Source organism: Ischnura elegans, chromosome 5, assembly GCF_921293095.1.
Source record: "Ischnura elegans chromosome 5, ioIscEleg1.1, whole genome shotgun sequence".
Lineage (NCBI taxonomy): Eukaryota > Metazoa > Arthropoda > Insecta > Odonata > Coenagrionidae > Ischnura > Ischnura elegans.
In genome coordinates, this window is record NC_060250.1 from 86,821,849 (window position 1) to 86,846,697 (window position 24,849).

Here is a 24,849-nt window from a genome sequence, read left to right on the forward strand (position 1 = left end):
GATTTTCCTCTCTTCTATATCCCGCTCCGTTTTCACGACGGTCTTTCTCGGACGGTTCTTCTCTTCCTTCGCGACCATGTTGTCAATAGTGTTTACAGAGAAGTCATTTTTCTTGAAGGCATTGATGATGAGGCGTTTCTCGTTCTCAATGGAGTCTCCGTCGCAAATCGAAAAAGCACGTTGGTAAAGAGTGCTTAAGGTGGCTCTCTTCTGCTGAGGGTGGTGGTGGGAGTTGGCACTCAGGTACTGATCTGTGTGCGTTGGCTTATGGTACACTGAGTGGCCAAGCCTTCCGTTCTCTTTTTTGGGGACAAGTACATCCAGGAAGGGTAAAGGGTAGCGAAAACACGACGGTTAAGTAGGAATGATGGGAAAAGTCCGTGTGACGTATTTTTTGTTCTCACTGCCACCCTGTGAGGTGACCTTGAGGCGAGGCTTGGGCGCTGATACGACGCAGGCTGCTAGCAGGTAGCAGAGTACCCTGATAGCAGGTAGTGCTTGGCTTCAATATGGATTATTAATACCTTATCAAACGAAGGAAATTTTCTGACCTTAGACAATTTTAATAAGTGACTATTAAGAGATGTTACCATGAGCTCTGTGACTCATGCATGCATTGGTAATCTCAGACGATGTAAAACTCCTATCCTCTCGTGTAGAAACTAGCTCCCTGTGACGTCACATGGAGTGGAATCGCATGGGCCTTTTTCATCTGGCCTTTTTCAAATGAGGTTAAAATTGACCATTGCCATTGGTTTAAACTGGGGTTTCTAAAACCAAATAATTTGAATATTATGAATACACTAATGGTGGGTAACGAATCGCAATCAATGCCTTTCCTTTTCTTTGATGAAGGAAACTACCCTGTCCGGCAACAAGACCGGAACTATAGTTCACAACTCAAATTATCTTTTAAAAATAATATTAAGTTATGTGCATTAACCATGCAATTAATAACCACCGCACTTTTGATTTTGATAGCACCAAAATCTTATATATTGAATGCAATTAATCAAAAATAATATGTAATTTCCTACCTTATCTTTCTCATCTTTTCGTTTTAATTCTTTTGTCTTCTTTTTTGCCTTTCCGATTTAACCTCTGCTTCTTTTTTATTGCATAAACAAAATTGTTGTCATGATGTTTTGTTTGTAACTTCCATCCAATGATCGCTGGACTGCCAGGGAGATTTAGTGGCCATTTTTTAAACTAATCCCCACACTCAATTTATGAATAGATTGATAAGGAAAGGGAAGTTTAGTGTATTGATAATTTTTCCTGGAGTGTCGAACGATTTTAGAGGGGGTCGGTTATAAGACTTTTTCTCATATCTCATCTCGTTCACCCCAAACATTTGTATGACTGAGTGAGTGGTCAGAAGTGGGCTTTATAATATATGTATAGATAATGAGTTGAAACTCTTTTTCCAAAACCACTTGTCATTTTTGCAATTATCCTTTATTTATTTTTTCCTATATATCAGCTCATATCCTTGAATTTAAAAAAATTGTTGATTGTGGTAGTTTTAAAACTAAAGAGATGCATTTATTTCTGTTTCTCAATTCATTGTCTACTTATTGAGCAATTTTCAGTGATAAATTGTTGGCCATAACCCTTTCGCAGATTAGTTGATGACGCTACAAGCTCCAGCTGAGCATATCACCTCTTCTTCTTTGCACCTCAGCTTTACACATTGGTAGCATGTGGTTCATTGTTAGTTGCATTCTTGTAAGTGATTCCTTCCGTTAATGAGGGGTCTCCTTGAAAGATTTAATGTATATGAGCTCTTGTGATGATGCCAAGTTATGAAAACTGGGCAGTAACTTCCTCTATTATTCATTTTGAAGTTATGAGTGAATGGCTGAATGAGGAAGATAATTTTTCTTATCCTCCCCTTCCAAATATCTAACTACAGGTATAAATGCATTGCAATGCTGGGTCTGAGTGAACTACCCTATCAGCATTAACATCTCGCATTTTATGATCCCAGATGTATGTTGTAGGTTGTGGGAATGAAAAAAAAAATATTTGTTTCCTCATAGCTTGACTTACTGAGAGTGGCTAATTTCAGGTTTAAACAGAATTAAAATCTCAATTTTTACAAATGGAATTTTTTATGGTTGACTGAAGCAACCTTATACTAACACCTTCCCAGCGTAGCTGAATCTCCTTCCGTGGGTCCAGGGGATCATAATGTAGGAGACTATTCCCATCTCTCGCCCCTACACTCCTGTAAGTAGAGTAGAAGTGACGTCACATGCGAAGCTGTTCCCGATCATTGCAACTACGTTAGCATTTCATTTCAAACTTGGAATCAAATTTTTTCTAACCAACCCAAAGGGTTTATAGGTTTGGCAAGTTACCCTCGCTGATTTGCGATTACGCAAACGATTACCCTCGCTGTTTTGGTTAATATAGCTTTTAAATAAAATTAATTTTAAACCTGGCACACTGACAAAATCAGGTGCAGGCTTAGAATTGTTGATGATTTTGCTGCTGGGGATTGCAGCCAAAATTTCTTTCTCGTAAGTCCTATAAAAGTGATTATTTACATTGAGATTGTAGTTTTAAAGAAATTAGTTTATTTTCACCTGTGAAAGGTATTTATGACTATGTATTATTAAAATTTAAATGTCAAAGAGTTGAAATAAGTTTTGGCTGCTATCCTTTTCATGTAAGTTAGTATACTTCATGAGTTATTTGCGTTACTTTGGCTGGGTTTCTGGAGGAAAGTATGAGCTCCTCTACTCAAACATATTATGTTTTGGATGGGAATGTATAGAACTGAACATATGGCATAATTGAATAATTGCGGTAAATATGTAATTCTTATTCAGAAAGATGGCAATTTTCATGTTTCTTTTGTTGCAATTTACTAACAAAAGCTTAACATTCTGAGAAGTGTTTATTCAATAACTTCCGTATTTATGGAGATCAACGAAGAGGACCAATTTGAAGACTGAAAATAGATTTTGAATATCACCATTCACTTGAGACTTAGCTTTGTAAATTTTTAAATATTATGTAGTCTATACTTGGCACCTTTTTATCGTTGTGCATTAAATGTTGCTTCGATTCACTTGTATTTAGGCGAATAAAAAATATAATTTTTGGGTGTGCCATACTCCTACAGTGGGGTCCGGGGAATCAAATTGAAGGTGCGTTGCTGGATGAGAATTGTTGTTACTCATCAAATTGATTTTTACAATTTATTTAACGATTACAATTGTGTTAAGTAAATTCCGCTATATAACTAAGCAATAAAATCAACTGCGTACTATGCCGTTTCGTAAAAAAATCGTGTTGTCAACTGAGTATTCGTATGGTATCACTTAATTTTTTTTTTACATTAAAACTGTTTTTGGCATTATATCGTCACATTTCAATTCAGGGTCTTTATTCATTGTAATAATTATCTTTACCATACTTATTTTTTACAGATTCATAGTATGTTTTTAAGTGTTTGGGAAATGTATTCGAGGATTTTTATCAATTTCGGGCTGCATTAGTTAGTGGTGGTAGACTAATATCGAAAGATTTCCGTTGCCCGAGAGTTATATGTAGAGAAAAAATATGAATGAAATAAGATTTTTTGACTTCCCTAGCATTTATTAACTGTGCAGGCTATATGGGTCTATCGCTGGTTGATCAGATGCATTCCAGTCAAGTTTCGACTACTGGAAATATTGGAAATCATGTATAATGCAGCAATTAACCTGGTAGAAGAACGGCATAATCATAACCGAAAATTTGAATACATGCATTTAACACTAGGAGCAGGTGCCCACTCAAATCCTGAGGGGAGTGAAATGATGGCTTATAAGTGTGTGGCTGTGTGAAGAAATATATTTCACCAAAAATCCTTTCTTTCCATGAAAATACAGAGCATAGGCATTAAATGGTGAATTAAAGTGGGTGTGAATGGTCCTCCCCAATTATGTATCCACCTCCTACTTTTCTGTTGGTAGCAAAGCATGCCCTAAAGTTCCTTTCTCTTTCGTCTAAAGGGGCGTGGAATGTTGTTGTCGTCTTGCAGCTCCCTCCCTGCCAAAATGTGCTTTTCACAGTGTTGAACCCCTCCCTCAATTTCTACTGTTTCAGGTCACGATCTTTTTTGATGTCTTGAATATAAATTTGTGTGTGTGCCAACTTCCATGACATTTTTTAATTCCCCTCTGATATTTAATGGCGTCTGTGGCTTTTCGAGTGAATTATTACTATTCGTGATTTTTAGTTTATAATTATTGGGACTGTTGAGGTGAATGTCTTTTCGCCAAAAACATTTTTCCTATCCAAAAGCAGAAAGAATATAATAGTATATTTCCTTCAAAGTATAAGAGTGCATTGTCTCAGTAATTAGGAAAATATTTTGTTATTGAAAGTGTAATGTTCTCCTTAGTCAGCTGTATGGTGCATGGTGGTTGTTTTTCCAAAATTAACAAGGGACTATAATTAATCAGTTTTATTAGATTTCTAAATTTAGTTAAATTCATTTATAACTCTTAACTACTAGTCCGTATTTTCTGTTTGTGTTTTCCTAATGTGGAATTTAACATTCCACCAACCTGTCTGCCCTCTGTCACTGATCATGTTTTGATCATCTGTAGTATTCCATTGACAACTTTGTTTCCGGTGAAGCCTGCATGGTCCGAATATCCCAATTTATATAATGGTGTGTAAGAAAGGGGGAAGTGACGGGGAAGTAATGTGGGATAAGGTGCATTCTGTCTCACCTTTACTTGAACGAAAACTATTGGCCTTGTAGTTTCTTATATTCCGCGTCCCTTTCATTCAGTTCGGCATTAAATATTTCATGTTTGCCCATCGTAATAGGGTAGTTTCCTTCATCAAAGAAAACGAAAGGTATTGATTGCGATTCGTTACCCACTATTAGTGTATTCATAATATACTAATTATTTGGTTTTAGAAATCCCAGTTCAGACGAATGGCAATGGTCAATTTTAAACGCATTTGAAAAAGGCCAGATTGGCGCCCATGCGATGCCACTCCACGTGACGTCACAGGTGTTTGCCTGAAAGCGTGAAATACGTACTCCAGGATTAATAATTTTTCGATTTAGGCAATAAAAAATAATAGAAAACCACCCTATTCCTGATGCGGCTTGCGCCCCACAGGGATATTAGAAGCAGTGGCGGATACAGAAAAAACTCAAGGGGGGGGGGGGGCGCAACATATCTTGAGTTGTCTTTACTTTTATCGTAATAAAAGATGATCAAGTCACAGGCAAAGTATATGAAAATTTTATTTAAAGTGATTATAAACATGTAAAAGACAATGCCATCTTGTGATATAAAAAAGTTACAATTGTGGTTTTACAATGTTCGGCAATAAAAGCGGACCCGCAAGGGGGGGGGCGCGCGCCCCCTGCGCCCCCCATCTGTATCCGCCACTGATTAGAAGACATATGTGTAGGTGTATATCTCTTAAGATCTAGTTTCCTCTCTCTTACAGATTTTTTTTAGACTATACTAACAATAATAGAACTTTTATTGTTCCCTTTAAAAGTGGATGCATGACACAAACCCTCAGTGCTTGGAATCTTCACCTGTAACTATCGCTGCCTCTTTCATGCCGGACAATGAAATGCAGACGTATAGGAAGTCTATGGTTACTCTTTTTTCGGTCCTGGTAAATGTCATGATAGCATCGATCTTCGGGCAAACAATCATGTATATATATGCGATTTTGGTTAGCTTCATATGTTGCTCGAATGATTAATTCAAGATTTCATCTCATTGTCAGTTTCGAGCCGTTAAGCTACTAAAAAAAGTAGGATTTATACGCTTGTTGGAAATCAGTCATTCATAGTTTGGCTTCGTACATTTTTCAATGTTACGTACACATTTCGATAAAGAGCGTGTCAATTATGTTCCACGCTAGGCAGAGAGAGAGGGAGCGAGAGCATCGTTCATCTTCTAGGATGGTTATGTGGTGGTTTTTGGCAACCTTCCCCATCTCACTCAGTACTGCGACCGATTTCATGAATTTCACTCTCGCTGGAAGCTGTGGCAATTGTTATCGGTCCTATCATTCCTCGGGTTCTTCGCTATTCGTGCCCTCCGGTGAAACCGCTGCGTTTCATCGGTTGACTCGGGTATTTTCTACTTATCCCCCAAATTCCAGATTTTTTTCAAGTTTAATAATGCAGAATTTGGAGGTCTTGGATTGGGAGTTGAACGAGGGATCTTCAGTTTCAGTATTACAGCACAATATCGAAAAGTCCACTGCTACCCCTTGGTGTCCGTTATTAAAGATCATGAGGGCGGAGGATATGATAGGAATAGGGTAGTTTCCTTCATCAAAGAAAAGGAAAGGTATTGATTGCGATTTGAATATACAAATTATTTTGTTTTAGAAATACCGGTTTAGAGGAATGGCAATAGTCAATTTTAACCTCATTTGAAAAAGCCCCATGCGATTCCACTCCACGTGACGTCACAGGGACCTAGTTTCTACACGAGAGGATAGGAGTTTTACATCGTTTGAGATTACCAATGCATGCATGAGTCACAGAGCTCAGGAAACATCTCTTAATAATCACTTATTAAAATTGTCCAAGGTCGGAAAGCTTCCTTCGTTTGATAAGGTATTAATAATCCATATTTAAGTCTAGCGCTACCTGCTAGCAGGGTACTCTGCTACCTGCAAGCAGCCTGCGTCGTATCAGCGCCCAAGCCTCGCCTCAAGGTCACCTCACAGGGGGGCAGCGGGAACCAGAAATACGTCACACGGACTTTTCCCATCATTCCTACTTAGCCGTCGCGTTTTCGCGCGCTTGAAAATTTTCACTTTTCGTGTTATCGCGTAAAATAGATATCGTCATTCGAAAATCTAAGAGCGTGAAATGCGTACTCCAGGAGTAATAATCTTTCGATTTAGGCAGTAAAAAAATAATAGGAAACCACCCTGTTTAGAACGGATATGGGAAGTCTGGGCAAGCCAAGAAGAAGCTACCGAAGAAATCTATTGGTTATTCAAGGTCGTTATACCCAAGTTTTTGGTATACCCAATTAGCCAGGGGCGGATCCAGGATTTCTTTCTGGGAGGGGCACAAGCAAGGCCGTATCCAGGATTTTGTTCAGGGGGGGGCACAAGGATACCTCGTCATACAAAACGAACGAAATGATAATGGGACCGTATTAAAAATCTAGCATATTTTTACGAGTCTGGGGGGGGCACGTGCCCCCGTGCCCCCCCCCCTGGATCCGCCTATGCAATTAGCTGCGAAAGTTACGAGTGTTAGATGTCCTGTGAAGTTCGCCAGCCGTGGGAATATTCTTTTAAATAGATAACCGAATTGAGAAATATCATTTTGATATATCGTTGATAGGTACTGGCGCTTTCCGATTAGAATTTTGTGTACTATTAATTGTAATCACGGCGCGTTTTTGAATTTTTAAGTATGCCAAGCAATGCCAAAAGAAAATTTTGAGCGTAAAATTGATGAATCATTCGCTTGGAAGGTTTCATCTGTTCTCCCCTCCAGTCCTATTCAAGGATACCATGGGGAAATGATCTCATGGGGTATCGTCCTGTAAACATGCGAGTCACCTCCGGTATCGCTAAGTAAATAAATCTTTTAACTGCTGCGGGGATTTTTTTAATAGCCTAAGTTTCAAACATACTCACTCAAACTCTTGGAGGCTTAAGAATTAGGTTTAATTCTGAAATGACAATGTAAGATTCCCAAAATTATTTTATCGTCAAGAAAGTCCCTCAGTAATTCGAGAAGTGTATTTTATCGTTCCGCTCTTTTCTTGAGCTTCTTAATTTGTGGTTGTAGCACATTCCATGATTTATGAATAAGCTCAGTTCAGAGCATCGCGATTCATAGGGTACATTTCTACACGTAATGCCACCACGATCGACGAATTGGAGGTAGCGTCAATTTTTTAGCGATATCACTTCCTTATTGAAAGACTTATTTTTCGTTAAGGTCCGAGATGTGATATCAGCTTGGGCTTTTAACTTCCCCGAAGAAGAAGTAAAGAATACCTGAGTAGTTGAATGTGATATTTCTTTGTTAAATCTTTTCTTAATTGAAAGGGAGGGAAAATTAAAGTTATTGAAAATGATCCTTATGCTGATGGAATGAAATTTTATATCTGGTTAGAGGAATTTTTCCCGCCTCTATTTTTTATTCTTCAGGCTTATATAATAAGAAACAATTGATAGATGTTCTCTCTTTATGTTATTTATTTGAAATAACTGCCCTTTATGCGTGAAATTTGTGGGAGCCCCACCGCGGTTATATTGTTATTTATTTACGTATTTCCTATATAAATTTTTACCGAATTTCGCATTCGTAAGTGCGGCTACGATCGTGTTGCTATTAAGTGTAATCGCGCGTGTAAGTATTGGCTCATGTTGGAGTAGTCATAGTAAGATTGTCATTGCATGCGCGGTAGAATAGAGTGGTTTCCTATTATTTTTTTATACCTAAATCGAAAGATTATTAATCCTGGAGTACGTATTTCTCGCTTTAAGATTTTTAAAAGACGATATCTATTTTTCGTGATTAAATGAAAAGTGAAAATTTTCAAGCGCGCGAAAACGCGACGCTTAAGTATGAATGCCGGGAAGTCTCTCCGCGTGACGTTTTTCTAGTTTCCGTTGACGCCCTGCGAGGTGACCTTGAGGCGAGGCTTAGCGCTGATACGACGCAGGCTGCTAGCGGGTAGCCTAGTACCCTGCTGGCTGGTAGCGCTTGGCTTAAATAAGGATTATTAATAACTTATCAAACGAGGAAAACTTTCCGACCTTAGCCAGTTTTAATAAGTGATTGTTAAGACATGTTTCCCTGAGCTCTGCGCCTCATGCATGCATTGGTAACCTCAGACGAAATCTATCTTCTCCTATAGAAACTAGGTCCCTGTGACGTCACGTGGAGTGGCATCGCATGGGCGCCAATCTGGCCCTTTTCAAATGAGGATAAAAATGGACCATTGCCATTCGTCTTACCCGGTATTTCTAAAACAAAATAATTTGTATATTATGAATACACTAATGGTGGGTAACGAATCGCAATCAATGCCTTTCGTTTTCTTTGATGAAGGAAACCACCCTATTCGGTGTGGAGAAAATGTTCTGACTGTACATGCCGAATGAACCGATTTCGGTCAAGTTGCCGGTTTACTGAAGACTGCCTCATTTGCAGTTTATAATATTGTCATAGCGTCTGTTTTCCGATGTCGATTGGGGAAAAAATGAGCGAAAGGTGATTAATCGCAGACAGGGATAGTCAATTTTGCATCAAACCGTACTAAAATCGTCAGAGGGCTAAATCCTCATGATAAAATAATGCAAGATCGACCTCTTGTAAGGCTGACGGAGCTTCCTTACGCCTTTTTTAAAATTCCTCTTATCGCCTCAAGTTTACCACTGTAATTTTGCGGTGATAATTCTCTTTCCTCCGTCTTTACCCGAATATAAATTATTCTGGTTGAAGATTGTTACGATACACGAAAAGAAAGTCCAGTTAAACCCATCAATGTCTCATTATTTTCCATCTGCTTTTGTTCTTCCAATTATCTGTCCCCGGATTCCGAGTTGTTATTTCATGAATGAGTGCGAGAAGATAGATGCAATTGCTTGAGACCCCATTTTTACTACTGACGCTTATGTGGCATTTAAAGTATATGTATAGACAGTGGTAAATATTAATATTTTCCACCGTCTGAGGTATTGTGTATTTTATGTTGTGCAATGAGCATGATTGGATAACTTAAAATGGCGTTTGCGTACCCTTTCCCCGGAATCAGCATAACTTAGAAGCAATGAGATTTTAGATTGGGCAGCATTTTTGTTTATTTCCAAGTTGGTGGAGAAACGCGTAATGGCTCTTTTTTCGCCGAAATTAAGCTCGACTGTTTTTATATGCATTCGTGGATTAAACAGAGATGTCGGTGCTAAATAGTCGACCCTAATACCATTTTTGAAGGGCTAAGGGATTTCCAAACGCCATCCATATCTGTGCAAACCTTACAAACCCAAACTCGCCTTGTCGGGCGGAATAGTAGTTGTTTGGAGTTGACTGTCGGCCATTTTCCCTGGCCTGGTTGTGTGGATGCACAATAATATTTGACCTCAATTACTTAGTGCAGCAGAGCGACCGCGTTCGATCACCCCGTTTCTCTTTCTGCAATGTTGCTGGGTTAAAGGTTAGATCTAATCGTACGTCCGTAGTAATTATGAAAGAAGAATAAGCACCTGAGTTCTGTTTATGCTGTTTGATTGCTGAGCTTTTATGGCAGATAATCTGCCTGTCCTCTTGGAGTTAGGAAGTTTTAAGCGTTAGCTAAAATGAGAGACAAATAGTTATGGTCATATTGTTGGCCAGGTGCAAATAAATGTTGTAATTTAATTAATATTCCATTTAATGCTTGATCAAAGTGATATTGAAGAACTTTAAGTTAGTTGTTGCTTTATGTTTCGACTTATGATGCCTAAATCAGAGAAAATCAATAGTTATCAATATTTTTTACTATTAGTAAAATTCGCCTGTAAATTTTTCCCTTCGTTGCAGAATAATTAATTATTTTACCTTTTGGCGTATTTTGGAGCTATTTTTCCGCTCTTCTTCTTTGCAGCGGAGGAGGTATTTTTAGTAAATGATAGGAATTTTGCTTACCTTTATTGGCTCTCCTTTGAAATTAACAGCATCCAAATTCTTCGTTACTGGATTGATGTGGATCGTTGTTTTTTGTGTAGTCTATCAAATGAAGGTTGCATTTTTACGCCTAAGCCGTCAGTGTCAATATTGTAATTGATATCCCTAAATTTAATGAGATTGCGGTTTGTCATGGCAGTTAGGAAGTGTAACTCATAATCGAAATTTGGATTGACATCCTTATAGCTAGTTTGATCAGTGAAACTGTAAAATCGTTTCTCTATCATATCATTTGTACTATTTATCTTTTGTGGTGTGGTATTAGTACCGTGTGTAGGATCATGAAAAATGTGATTTTTTTTTAAATTTCAATTTTGGTTGGCATCATTCTTTTCATTTCATTCTTTTACATTGAATTGCATATGTTAGTGACTGCCACCGCACCAAATTTTCATAAGTATGTTGTGTACATAATTCTTCAAGGCTATTGAAGTGAATTATGGAACGCAAGATACGCAGGTGCTAAGTTTTGTAGTGCCCGGTGAAAAATCTTCCTAGAATGCTGAAACAATTCTCCCAATTATAGTCATGGCATTGACCGGACGATTTTCTGATACAATAAGCGTTATCACCGCAAAGGTTTTTACAGCTTCTAAGTAGGTAAATAGCTGCATTATCTTGCGTTTATCGTTATCTATACATCATAAAATGGGACTTCAAGGCGTTCTTGCTTGCAGCGCAAGTTCTTCTTGAAGAGTAAATTTCTTATTCTAAAGATTCTGATTGCAATAAAATAGGCGTTAAGTATCTTCACGCATTGTCGGTATCACTTAGTGTATTTTTGTTTCTTCTATTATTTTTAGGTACATTTCATTGTCCTGGGGTTTTACTCCAGCTGGAGCAGATGTAACTTCATATTTCTATTAATGAAATAATTATAAAAATACAGCATATTTATGTATTTACGTTGAATATTAGCTATGCTTTTTAAAGTTACGTATGCTCTCATATACAAAACCTTTGATTTAGTCAATCACGTAGCACATATGGACGCTATTTCATCTATGGTTAATATGTTCTGGATGTCTACAAGAGCAATGAACGCTTACGAGTGATACTGAATGCTTTCTTTTATAAATAGACTCAGAAGGTGGGTTACATAAGATTTAAAGATAATTGAATTGGAAAATTGTGAATCCGTGGTTATAAATAACGAAATTATACGACGTTTTTTTCGCCCTTGCACCTCTCCTCATTTTTCATTTTGGTGTTACGTGCAGGGGTGTGTGGTAACTAATGTTTTTGTCTGCATGGTTCTGACTAGGTGAGGTTTAATATTTGGAGGTTTCTATTGTAAGAATATTGGTAAATATTAGAAGGGATGGTGTTTTATTTTGCAATTCCTTGGGGGTAGTAAGTTTTTCATTGAAACTGAGGAGACGAGAAAAAAAAGGAATAATGTAGAATTAGAGTGGTTACATGAATTAATGATGAAAGAATGTTTTCTCTATTATAAAAACCTGAGTACATATAAGGAATGATGGCATTGTAAATAATATCGGCATAAAATGAATTAATGATCCGAAAGTTGAATAGGTATAGACTGCTTATCTGTGGACAGATAGTTACTGATGCCGATGGCGAAATGATAATAATAATAATGAAGTTAATGAAACGAGTTGAGCTATGCTGAACTCGCGTTTCCGGGTTCGTTTTTCTTTTTGAGAATTTTAACGTGACACTTTACGGTACAAACATCGCCTCTCTTTCTGGCGGCTCTTGACCCGCGTGGGAAATATTTGGTGAGATTCCTCAGGCCCGCAACAAAATGAAGTCTCTATAACGTATCGCTAGTCTCCATTCCCTTTTTCTTTAATAGCTGTGCTTGGCATTAACTTCCGCTGGCTAAGTCGCTCTTCCTGCTTGCCGAGACCCAACACTTCCGTGGCATTTTGAGGCTCTCATTCCAAACGACACGAGTTATCGCCCGCTTGATAAGACAAATTGTTCCCCTCCGTAAATAAAGCCCAACGGAAAAATGAGCGCACTCTGAAATGCGAAAGGGAGGTCCACTTGGCAATTAGTTAATTTGGGCGACCTAGTTAACCCTTCGATGTCCTTCGTCGTCTCCCTTACCTCCTGCTCTCGCTTATGTCTAATGTGTAAAAGGAGCTTCTCATAAGAAGCTAAAATGAAAAATCTATTATTTCTCTCAAGAATCGGAAACTTTCCCGTTATGATTTAGGTAGACATTGATAATGATAGGAGTACTGCGCCTGAAGTAGATCTTGCGTTTCGCTCGAGAGAAGAGTTTGGTTAACTTATTTTCGTGTTCTATTGAAGTAACGGAAATCTGTTTTAAAAAATTTTATTCGTAGTTCTTGTTCTGTTTCGAGTCATTGTATCTATAATATTTTTGTTGAAACGTATATTCCGCATAAACCGACCATTAATTGTTGCTGGGGTGCTGTCTCGAATAGAGACTATGAGGGTTCTAGGTGAACCCTCTTAAGGGTACAACGCACCGGGGCCGGAAACCAAGCCCGTGGCTTATACGTCCGATCACCCGGGGAGGGGCTGGAGAGGTAGGAAAAAGGATAGAGGCGCCGCCGCGATGGGAGCCCGCCGACGCCTCTGGGAAGGGATAGGAGCGGAAGGGAGGGGACGGGGAAAAACACCTCAACGCTATAGAAGCGAAAAGGGCCCACTAAATAGCGAAACCAAGCATACGCAATTAATTTTCTACCAATCCTAGTGGATTTTCCTATGAGGAAGAAAAATCCATCGATCGAATCGGTAGATAAAGATAGATAGATCGGCTGTCTCGGATAGTTCACTGACGGCTTATCAAGTGGCGAGGAATGATTTTGAATTTGAGGGGAGTTTTATAGCAGTTATTAATTAGCTCTGGAATCGGCCGAATATGTTTTATACTTTCGGGATGCTCAGAAACATATGATGTTGATTGTTGGTGTTAATTTAAAGAGGCAAATAGGACCGTTCGCCTCCTTCTTTAGCGAGTAGAGCGTTGTGGTGCCATCTCTGGCTTATTCCCGGTGAAGCCTGTGAACAAATCGGCTATAATTCTTCGCTATGCGGTTTTATTGACTGTCAGGTCGCTTTGAGGAAGGAACCGGCCCCCACCTTGAATGTGAGCACACTGTGCTTTCCCTGTTGTCCCATACCATTGGTCAGGTTCGGGTGCGAACTCTATACCTCCTGAAAATATTAAATGATTCGGCTTAATCACGTCCAATACAAATCAACGATGAATTTCACGATTCAATTATCAAAATTGAAGACGTGACTCCTCCTTTGAAAAATCTCCCGCATTGTCTTTTTCGATATACTTGTCAGTATTTGTCTTTTAATTTTTGGGTTGTTTTTAATTATAATTTAAGTCATATATTTGTAATAATAATTGTCGCATTGGTATTCATCGTTACTTTGATATTACCGTAGGTATTTATTCATACCGTATTCGTTCAGATTGTTGATTTTGCTTCCTTTCGGTAGCATTTCATCCATGAATATTAAAAATATTGTGTTAAAGAATGGCTCTAACTCTTCGGCATCAAGGATAATTAGACCGTGGTTCAGCTTTGGTGATTTATCTTTTATCCCAAGATGGACTGAAAATTCACATTTTTGAAACCTTTCGTCAAATCTTCGTGTCATAACGTTAAAAATCCTCATGTAAATTTAATATTTTTTTAATATATATAATATTTATCCTCGTATAATATAATATTTTATCCTCGTGTAAATTTAATGAAAGTGTTCTAATTTTTCTTACTGTACTTTATATGCTGTGAATTGAGTTTTCCTTCGATATATTTCTCAATTGTGAGGTTTAGCGATAAACCTATTTTTTGTCCGCCTCTGCTACCATTGATCAAGCTGTTGCCATTATTTTTTGTGTGCTCCCAACACTCATTAAACGCCTCCAGGAATTACTTTAATGACCATCTGTGGTCGGACCTTGCTAGTGATCTTAAGTCGTTCGTTTTATACAGCTTCCTTTTGAAGCTGCATTTGGTTTTCGTGGTGAGGGAGCCTTGCGAGAAACCTGATCCTGTGTGATGTAGTGAAAGTCGTTATGCTTATTTAGAACAATGATGGGTAATTTATGAAATTAATTTTCATCCGTAGGAATAGTTACATTCATGTATTGATTGGGATTGCGTCTCGAAGAATTTTATGTCGCAAGGAACGTTAAACCATGCGCCATGTATCGCTTGTATTTTAGGTTTAGTAATGGTGACTTATTTTTCCTCTTTCATTAACACTGCGGTGATATTGGCTGTTCTATCTCAGTGATTGGTCACCTTATACTGGTATTTACGTGACGATGCATGCAGTAAGCTGATTCTTGATAAGTCATTCTCTTATTGATATTTGGGATATCTAACCGTATAGCTATTTTCACGTTCTATTGATGATAGTTTGATAGATGATTATATAGTCTGCTCCAATTCACTATTTATGGGGTTAGAAGAGGTTCAAGCAGTTAGAGGTTTGCCCAGTTAAAAGTCTTTACAATATTCTGCTGTAGTAGCTCGTCTGCGTCTTTTAAAATGCTCCTCGGCATTTTGGATATTATGATAAGGCGATGTTTCTTTTGCAAGTGATTCTATTATATCATGTCATTCAATGATGTTATTTGTCTACCCTGGTGTTGATAGTTATTTTTATAATAGAGAAGATGAAGTAGTGAGCTCGAGCTATCAATTTTTAACTGACGATAGGAACTTAATCTCTAAATATGTAATCTTAGTCGATATTATACTCGGTCATTAATTCAGTTTGGTTTTAATAATGGTTGACAGAACTCAGCACTCAGTAATGAGCGATGAAAGCGTGAAGCTATAGAGAAAAATAGGAACTTTGAAGCGCTTGAATTGATGGGATTCGCGTTAACTGAATTTCACGGTGATTTTTCTTGCTCCCTCCGCTTTGTGCTACATTGTCAGGTTTATTGCTGGTAAGGATTTGGTTTTTTGATTTTTGTTTGGTTTTGGTTTTTGATTGCATGTATGCAGCATAAAGTTTTCTAAGAGCCTCACCATTTTATCTCCAGATGCGCTTCTTGCGGTGACAATAAGTTCCCATCTGCATGGACAAGCGCAGTCGTCGAAGCGCCGAGAACAACTGGCAAACTACGTAAAGCACGCTGTATCTAAATGCAATTCTTACCTCCCACATCCGTGCCTATGAAAAATACTCTCGTACATTATGGGAAGCGGTTGCAAGGCTTAAGCTTGCTTCACACGGTCCGCGAGATAGCAATCTTGTAGCTTTTACAATTGGGCGAGCAATAATTTTGGAATTGGAGTAGGGACTATTTTGCCACCTTGAGTTCATGCTTTTTCTCATGCGTTCATACAATTTAAGATTTACACTATGCCTTTGGAAATGCATGTTCGTACATGCTTTAGATTGTCCAGTTATGTGCGTCATATAAAATGGTCTTCAGATAATGGCCAAACTTGCATGCTGAGATCCCCTAATCGCACCGATAGCGTTAAGAAAAAGGTCTCATTTTTTGCCTCAAACGTCGACGCATTAAAGAGGCTTGCCCCTTTTGCGTGGGTTGATTCAGTAACACGAGACAGAATAAAGAAAATCAGTCTAAAAGAGGACATGTGAAGATGAATGTTCAATTTTCAGCTTTATCGTCTCGCTCTGTCCGTAGCAGTGGAATCAATCAATCCAGTGAAAAAACTTCGCTCGCTTATCCATACCCATTTCATGCGTGGGCTCTAATTCGAGAAAAACGGTGAAGTTCGTGACCGCTTTATATTCTCCGTCCTCGGCCTCGCGGTTCTTTGTGCTCTGCCCGCGCCGGCCTGCATTCGACCCCTACTCACTTGCACACTCACGAGTCCACCCGTTCCTCGGGATGAGGCGAGGGGGGCGTGGCGACTCAGATGGTGTGGGTGCCTCATGACCGCCTTCTCCCACTCCTCCTCCACCTTCTTTGCATCGCCCTGACCTTCAGGTGCGCCCGGGTTTGGCGTGGGGAGCGAAAGCTGGGGGAGAGCGAAGGGAAAGAAAGAGGGATAGGTCGAGGGGAGGAGTATTTTGTGGTTTCGCGAAGGGGAATCGCATGCAGAAAGTGACGTGGTCTCTTGGATGCGACGCGGGGGGAGGGGAGATCGGTGGGGGGTCTATAGAGGGGACATCTGTGAGATTCCTCGCGAGGTGGGTGTGGCGGAGGAGGGGAAGAGGAGGGGGGAGAGTGGGACGCGTGGACTACAGTGCGTCTTGGTGACGTACCACTTTTTCCGCTCCTCAAACCTCCCTCCCGCTTATTTTTCTGGCGCGCGAACCCTCCCCTCCTTCGGCATGAGTCGTGTAAGAGGAATGGGGATTTTATCTTCGTCTCGGAGATCCCACCTATCGGGCAAGGAAACTTGCCGACTGTTAGGAGTTAGTAAGGGGTGTTGGAATTCCTTGGGATTTTCGGTCGCAGACTCAAGTGCTTGTTAGTCATGTGTGGCTAGAGCGTTGAAATCTCCGACCTCTTGTTCGGCGAGAGTGTGTGTTTGAGAGAGAAGGGGTGTGGCCGTGCCGTCTATCCCCAGCCCGGGTGGGATGTCGCGTGAGGACCCAGAGTCGGAGGTTGCGTCTGCGGGCCAGCGCGGACGCCGGTCCGGGGAGAGGCTCTCGGGTTGCCCGGCTCCCGAGGAAGAAGAGGATGACGATTGTCTCGTTGGATACCTCGGCAAGGGCGTGGACGAAGTGAGTGGTGTGAATACGCCAACTGGTGGTCTGTCGTCGTTTTGCGTGAAAGTGTGATCATGATGATGGAAGGGAATGTGTTGTGCTCGTCAGAACTGGATTTTTCCGCCGTCGCTTCCACCGGTGACGTCGTAATATTGTCATTTCAAGTTGTTCAGCGTGCGGGTGCGACCTCTTTGGAAACGCGGAGACTTTCGCGAGTGCAGAGGATATGTTGGATTCGCTCGTGGTGTCAACGTTCCCGTCGGCTATCGCGGTGGCAGTGTTGTTTACTCGGGAGTATCCCGTGTCGACCGCGCCAACCACCATCCTTACCTATGCTACTGTGTCGCGATGGTAGTTGATGTCGACATTCGTGATACTTTCGTGGTTGGAAATTATGACACCGGGGAGGGGGCGGGGCGTGAATATGGAGATAAGGGAGGAAATCGTAGCGCGGTGATGTGACCATCCTAATCACTGACGACTGGGTATTTCGGATCATTTTTCCGTTTTGGAGGGAGGGTATTCTCTCGCTCAGAATTTCATGCCTGCTGTGTTTATAGTTGTGGCCTGCTTACGTTCAGTTTGCTTCCATATGTGCTGACGGTGGCTTGTATTGGCTCGTGCCCTAGTCATTCTTTGCTGAGCTGGTTGCATACAAAATTTACTTCTTTTGTTATATCTTGTAGTCATTTTTTGTGGCGGCTCATCGCGAAGAATGATGTAAATGAACCTAAGTTCTGCTCTATTTTTTATTGCGTCAAGATAATGCATTTACTTGAGTCCTTTTATTGAGTGGTTATCCCCCAAAAACCAATTTAGTTATGAAGTGGTATACATTCCAACTTAACTCAATTGTAACGAGGGAAATGTTTGAGGAGAGATTTGCTTTTATTCACATCATTTTTTTAAGGTGAGGATCAAACTATTTTTATGAAAAGTTGTAGAATTTTTCTTAGGAAATTTTGACTCAGTGTCTCAGTAACGGACATCAAAGATTCCAAAGTTAATGCAATAAATCGAAAAAAAATACCGAGACCAAATGCAATCAATCATTGCAATAATGACTTTCTGATGTTTTTGTTGTAATAAATTTGCCCATTTTGTTTCATTCAATGATCAAAAGTTGTAAGCTTTTCATGAATGCATCAATAAATACTTGTTATGTGAGATGCCCTTTTAAATTCGTGTGTAGAAATTATAAATTCAGGCAAATTCTTTTAAATTTTATGCTTTTGTGATGATAAAATGCCAAAAGATGAGGTTGGATCTTCTGAAATGGTACTCATTCATATTTTATCTATATTTTTTGGCATCACCTACCTGCATGACTCAAATGTTTTCTTTGGTTATTTCTCCTGCCTCGATTTTTAGCCATTTGTATCAACATAATTATTCATGGAAAAATTAATATATGACTATTATTCCTCATATATTTAAGTAATGTGCATTTTTATTAATATTTTCAATTTTAATCTAAAATATATTTTATCACTTGAATAACAGCTTACAAGAATGTAAGGGGTCCTATTAATTATTTTTTATGAATGCATTTCTCTGGAAAATTTTATTTTTAAGATGCCGTGATTGGGAAAATATTGCTTTAGAGAAGTTTGAATCGAAAATATTTTACATATTTTCAAGTCTTAGGGCAGAAATAAATTCCTTAGTTCAGATTTAAAAAAAATCATTAAAACTTGTACTTATTGCTATTCTACGGCAGCATTAACCATTGTTGATAGTTGGCACCAACTCCTGCAATGTTCTGGTTATTGCCCGAGTATATAACTAATTTATCCATCACCCCAGAAGTGGCCTACTCCCATCCAAAATGAGTTTCATTATTAACATAATCAGTTCAAAGATTTTTATCATTTTACAGAAAAGTGTCACAGGTTCCATATGTTATTGCCTCTGTCTTCTTGATAAATCTTCGTGTTTTAAGAATGATTTGGTGCTTTGATGGCTTATAAATTTGATGAAGTTTTTTATCTACAGTTGTTTTGTTGAAGAGAATTATTTTAACTGACATTTTAAGGTCTGACTCATTCCTGTTTGTCATGGTTTTAATTATCTATCTATACACTGCAAATCCCACTTCCAACCACTGACTCACTGACTGATTCACACAAATGTTTGGGGTGAAGGAGATGAGATGTCACGAAAAGACATAGGCATGGCCCCCTCTGAAATTGTCTGAAACCCCAGGAAAAACTGTCAAAAAACTAAATTTTCTATCAATTACTGTGTTGTCAACTGCCACTATGGTTCTTGGGGAGACATGGGGGTAAAAAAATCGACTTTTCAAAAATGTAATTTTTCGAATTTTGAACACTGGAAGCATTGTGAAACCAATTTTCAGACCGATCAGAGCACTTTTAATTTTGGCCAAATAATCAGTGCAATTTCATGATTTCCTAAAATTAATATCTCAACAACAGAGGGAGGAATGTTATTGGATCATAGGGTTCAACAAAAATTGTAAGAAGTGGCAGAATGAATAGAAAAGGCCTGTGGCCAATTCCGAAGGGATATAGGGGGGTAGAGACTCCATAGCGAGTGGAAGCAAGTATGTTTATATGAATGAGTGAAGGATACTGGAGTTTTATTTTATTCATTTAGTGTGTGTAGTATACCTAATTGCTAAGTTACTTATTGAGGTCAGCATTTTGGTAGCTTACTCCAGTCTTCAGGGGTGAGTCGTGGCAAAGATATGGGTATCATATGTATAGGTGTGCACTCCATTCATCTCTTAAGACTATAGTAACTTAACTAACATGGGTGTAAACCTCGAGACACCTATAACTCATAGTATCCATCAGATAACTCCTAAAATTTTCTGTTTTTTTTTTAAATTTATGAATGGGTTTTCTAGGTGTACAATCCATCTAGGTAGATGCCTGGTGGGGCCCATAGTTAAGAGCATAAGTTTTTTACCTTGAATTTTTTATCAAGTTCATCTCCTTAAAATGCTTGTCTTTTAAGTTTAAGAATGCTATCTAAGAGAATGCTAATCTTCAGGCACCTGTTCATATTGATTCAGAGTTCATTTGCGTTTTGGATACATAATACATTGATTAGTTTAAAACTCAATAATAAGAATTCAGTGTTTGCATGTACATCTTTATCTCATTTTTCATGTAGTAATCCTAAACATTTCCTCTCGTTGAGTTAAAAAGAAAATTTGTTGCACTATTCTTTGTGTTTGTGATTTTTGAGGATATGTTCAAATAATGAAAAACTAATTGAAAAATTCTATTTTCAGGCTGAAGCGAGACTTGCAGCCCGAAGGCAGGCTCGAGCCGAAGCTCGAGAGATTCGTATGCGGGAATTAGAACGTCAGCAAAAAGAGGCTGAAGAAAATGCTGACAGAGTATATGATATGTATTCTGGTAAATATATGATCATTCTTGTTTTCAATAAAATATCAGAGAGCTTGTCCCAGTGCCTAATGACTAAGTGCTTGTATACTGTTGTATTACTGGTGTAAACCTTCTGTTGTTACATGGGAAATGATAAAGCTAATATTTGGCCCTTATTATTTTGTGTGTTGGCCATTGCATAAATGTTTTGAGATGAGCACCCTCAAACTCTTTTGGCATCAATGGTTATTTTTTTAGCAATCTTACTAATATTTATTACTGAAGTGTCTCCAGTTTTTACCTTACATGTACCTCAATCAGTAATTAATTGTTGGATATTATTTACTCATAATTAAAATACTGTTTGACATGTTTTTTTGTAAAGTATGCTTTGTTTGGAGAAATTCAATAGACTGCTTGCAACAGTTTTTTTTTCCGGTAAATTGCCTTTTCTTTACATCTATTTTGACCATGTGACCTTCAGTTAATTTTAATTTCTTTTGCTGTAGACCCTGTGGGTCGCCCTGGACACCGGGTGTCAACTCCTAGTGGTAGGACCTCATCGGTAGGAATTGGTAACAGTTCTGTTGGTGTTACCAGTGTAACAGTTGCTTCGCCATCATATCTTTCAAGCCGAAGAAGTTCAGAAGATTCGGTTGACGAAGGTGGTAGTCTTGGAGCAAATACAAGTTTAAGGGATATGCGGGTAAGTTGGGTGGGAAAATTTCTTAATATGTTAGCTAATATATCTATTTTTGAATAATTATGTTTTGCGTTACTATTCCCTCAGAAATAATGAAAATTTTAAAGTTTTTATTTTATTTTTATCTTCATCCCTCTTAAAACAGTTTTTGTAAAACCTCTTGTAGTCTGTAATAGAGTCAACCTTTTATATAGCATACTGTTTGAAGTTCAAGTTTCTTCCATGTGTGCCTCTTATCGATGTCAATTTTTGCGATGATAGAAATTAAAATTCTAGAATATTGATGATTAATACATCTTCAGTCTACCTCACTATTAGAGGATTTTTGAGTGCTCACTCCATTTGGCCACCACTTTCCCTATTTCTGGTACATGTCTATATATATATATCAAATACATGTGAATGTAGTGCATTGCAAAGGTATGCGGTCTTCCTCGGATAGTCTTCTGGAAAAATTTATTTGTGTGGGTGAAGATTTGATGTGTTGTGGTTGGATGCCATTTTATTTTTTGGCTAAGTGGTATATAATTCAATTTGTCTTTTCAGCATGAACTGAAAGAATTGGAGGAGAAGTTTAGGAAGTCTATGATTCAGAATGCACAGTTAGATAATGAGAAGTCATCCTTAACCTACCAAGTAGAATTGTTAAAAGACCAAATTGAAGAAATAGAAGAAATGCATTGGCAACTGCAGGTGAGAATTGTTATTCATGTTCATTTGCCATAGTCATTGTTTTCTCTGAACTTATTGTTTGGTGTCACATCTGAAGATGAATTGCATATTGGTTGAGATCTTCTATATACATTTTATGATAGCCATTATATGTTTTTAAAATTTCTGGGAAAATGAATTTCATTTTATTTTTAAATCCCAGTTATTAGAATCCTCTCCTGGAATCTATTTTCAATGACTAGTTGGTTTATAGTTGGCAATTTATTTTTGAAATATTGCACTGTATAAAGTTGTTTTTGATAATTTTGGTTTGCATGAATTGTTCATGCTGCAACTAAATGCTAAAGCATCAATAAATTTAAGTGCAAGAATTGAAAAATTTAATTACTGTAAACATTTTCATTGAATCATACAAATTGGTGAATGTATATCAATGCAGTTTTATGATGTAATTCTATTTTTATCTATTTTAGAAAGAGCATAAGGATAAATGTAGGGAATTTGACCAATTGAAAAGGTCATCTGTTAAGCTTAAAGAAGATATGGACTTTTACAAAGCACAATTGGAGGAGAGAGATATGCTCATTCAGGTGAGTTATTTACGATTTTCACCGAAAGTACGAAGATTCTTAAAACTTTCTTATCTAAGCTTATGAACCTTACTCATAAACAAAATTTCTCTTTTCAATTTGTTCTGGCATTTTAAAAATTTGATATGGCTTTGCTTTTTCAATTTTTATTTGTGAGTGAATAAATTAGGTAAAATAGGTTTTGATTTTGACAGAATTTCTTTGAATTGGTAATGTAGGAAAAATTGCCAAATCTCTTTTGAATTTATCAGTAATTGGTCAGTTCATTTGTTTTGGGCTTCATGTGAAATCTCTTTATATTAATACATGGGCCATGTTACAATTCATTGGGTGCACCCTAAGCTCTTGTGCTCTAATCTGCTCTTATGCTTTTTCCTGCTCTGATTGCAAGTTGTGCCACCTCTGTCAAGTGGCAGATTTCGAAACTGAAAAAATGAATAACAAATTTTGAGGGTAATAGAACGGAGCAAATTTTTTGTTATTGTGGTGCAGTTAGTGTTGCAATATTTTATTGCACTAAATGAAATTGCAGAAATGATAACGAATAAGTGGTTGCAATTGTAGGCATTACATGTCACAATAAATTTATCAATTTTGGACTACTGATTTCATATAGTATAAATGTTCAGATAAATTGACGTGGTTTTTAAATCTGCAAACAATTTAGTTAAGATGTTAAAATGCAAAATAATGGTCACTGTGAATAGCTACCCATAGTAATATTTTAAATGCAGTAAATTTTTAGCGCATAAGGCGTCGTGTGAATGGATGAAGTAGTGTATCGGCCATAGTAGTGGCTTATTTCACTTGTGCTTAGCGTGCCCTGAAACTCATGTTCCTGTCTCTTTCCTGCTATCGTGTGGGTGTGTATCTTTCCTTTCATCCTTGTGTCCTCGTCCATTTCCTCTGTTGGTGAGTGGTGAGCTGCCCCAGTGCCATCTATTGGTTACTCTTGTGGGCCAAAGTAAAGGGAAGCAAAGGGAGTTTTCTGTGCTTAAACTCCCGCCGAAATCATGGTAAATCTAAGCATCCTGGTAGCACTACTGGTAAAGCACCCGGCTGGCAACCGAGAGGTTCTGGGTTCAAGTCCCAGTCAGGCAGCATTAAAAAATTAGCAGTGACTGCATTCAGAGAAATACAAATGGATAATTGAGAAATATTTTCCATGTTGTAAAAAAATAGGTTTCTTAGATATTTTATGCTGCTAGTGTTAGTCATATCGTTAAAAGATCACCTGAAAATTAATACGTTGATTGTTTTGGTAGAATCCTGAGCATCATAAGAGAAAGCCTTGTGGGGAACTTCACTGTTAAGGATTAATTTTCAGCTTAGTTTGGTTGTGTAATTCATCAAATCTTGCTTTGTAATCTGGAGGAGAAGTTTAGTTAAGTTTAGTCTATTCTTAATCTTCTGGTAGATAGAAATCTGTTTCACCATTTATATTCTCTTAGTTGTCCATCTCTGTATCATTCCAATTCTAGTGAAATCTTGCTTGAAAATGCATTGAATATTATGTAAAATATTACATTTTCTCATTTTTTACATAACTTTAAATTTGTGCAAATTTACTTGGTAGAAATTGAGTTTGCAAATAATAAATCATAAATAAACTTTTTTAATTAATATTATTTTGTGTTTATAAATTTAAATTTGTGCAAAAGTTTTGACTAGCTTCTACAATTTAAGTTACTTGGCTGTGCAAGAAGTTTTCTGTAATCTAATCCAGTTTAATTGTTATAGTGTGAAATAGCTGTATCATTACTTTTGGCTCATATTTAATTTTTTAACTCTCCATTGCAGCAACATGGTTTAGTCATAGTTGCCGATAATGATGTTGCCAGTGATGATGATGACGAGGATGACTTGGGGGAGAATGAGAACGGAAGGTGTAAAAAGAAGGAAAAGGGGAAACCAAGGAAAGTGTTAGTTTCTGTTGAGTCTGCTCAAATGTTGCAAGATGCTGGTGAAGGATCGCTCGGTGAGTTTTTTTTTGTTGGTGTCAAATCGGCTTCATGAGAAATTTTGATAACGAAATATAAGAAACTACAGATGGAGATAATCTTATGGGTGTGCATTATGTGACTCTACTGAAAATTTGTATCCTTACTCCCTGATTAATTCTGTTCTGATTAGTGCTTTTCTGTGTTCTGTTTATTTGTGAAACCT

At 38.0% G+C, this 24,849-nt stretch overlaps 1 protein-coding gene across 6 annotated transcripts in view; it reads left to right on the top strand.

Moving 5' to 3' along the window:
• Positions 1-24,849, top strand: part of LOC124159195 (leucine-rich repeat flightless-interacting protein 2) — a 54,670-nt gene that overhangs the window by 9,010 nt on the left and 20,811 nt on the right. For 2 of the 6 annotated variants that reach the window (XM_046534837.1, XM_046534838.1), the window contains exons 1-6: positions 16,997-17,374; positions 20,622-20,748; positions 21,228-21,424; positions 21,968-22,114; positions 22,567-22,683; positions 24,484-24,661. In XM_046534837.1, coding sequence (XP_046390793.1) covers positions 17,228-17,374; positions 20,622-20,748; positions 21,228-21,424; positions 21,968-22,114; positions 22,567-22,683; positions 24,484-24,661 — 913 coding nt within the window. In that variant the 5' untranslated portion in view covers positions 16,997-17,227. Of the gene's footprint in view, positions 1-16,995; positions 17,375-20,621; positions 20,749-21,227; positions 21,425-21,967; positions 22,115-22,566; positions 22,684-24,483; positions 24,662-24,849 lie in introns of those variants that run through there. The other 4 variants (XR_006864918.1, XM_046534839.1, XR_006864917.1 and 1 more) reach the window with 3 other exon arrangements.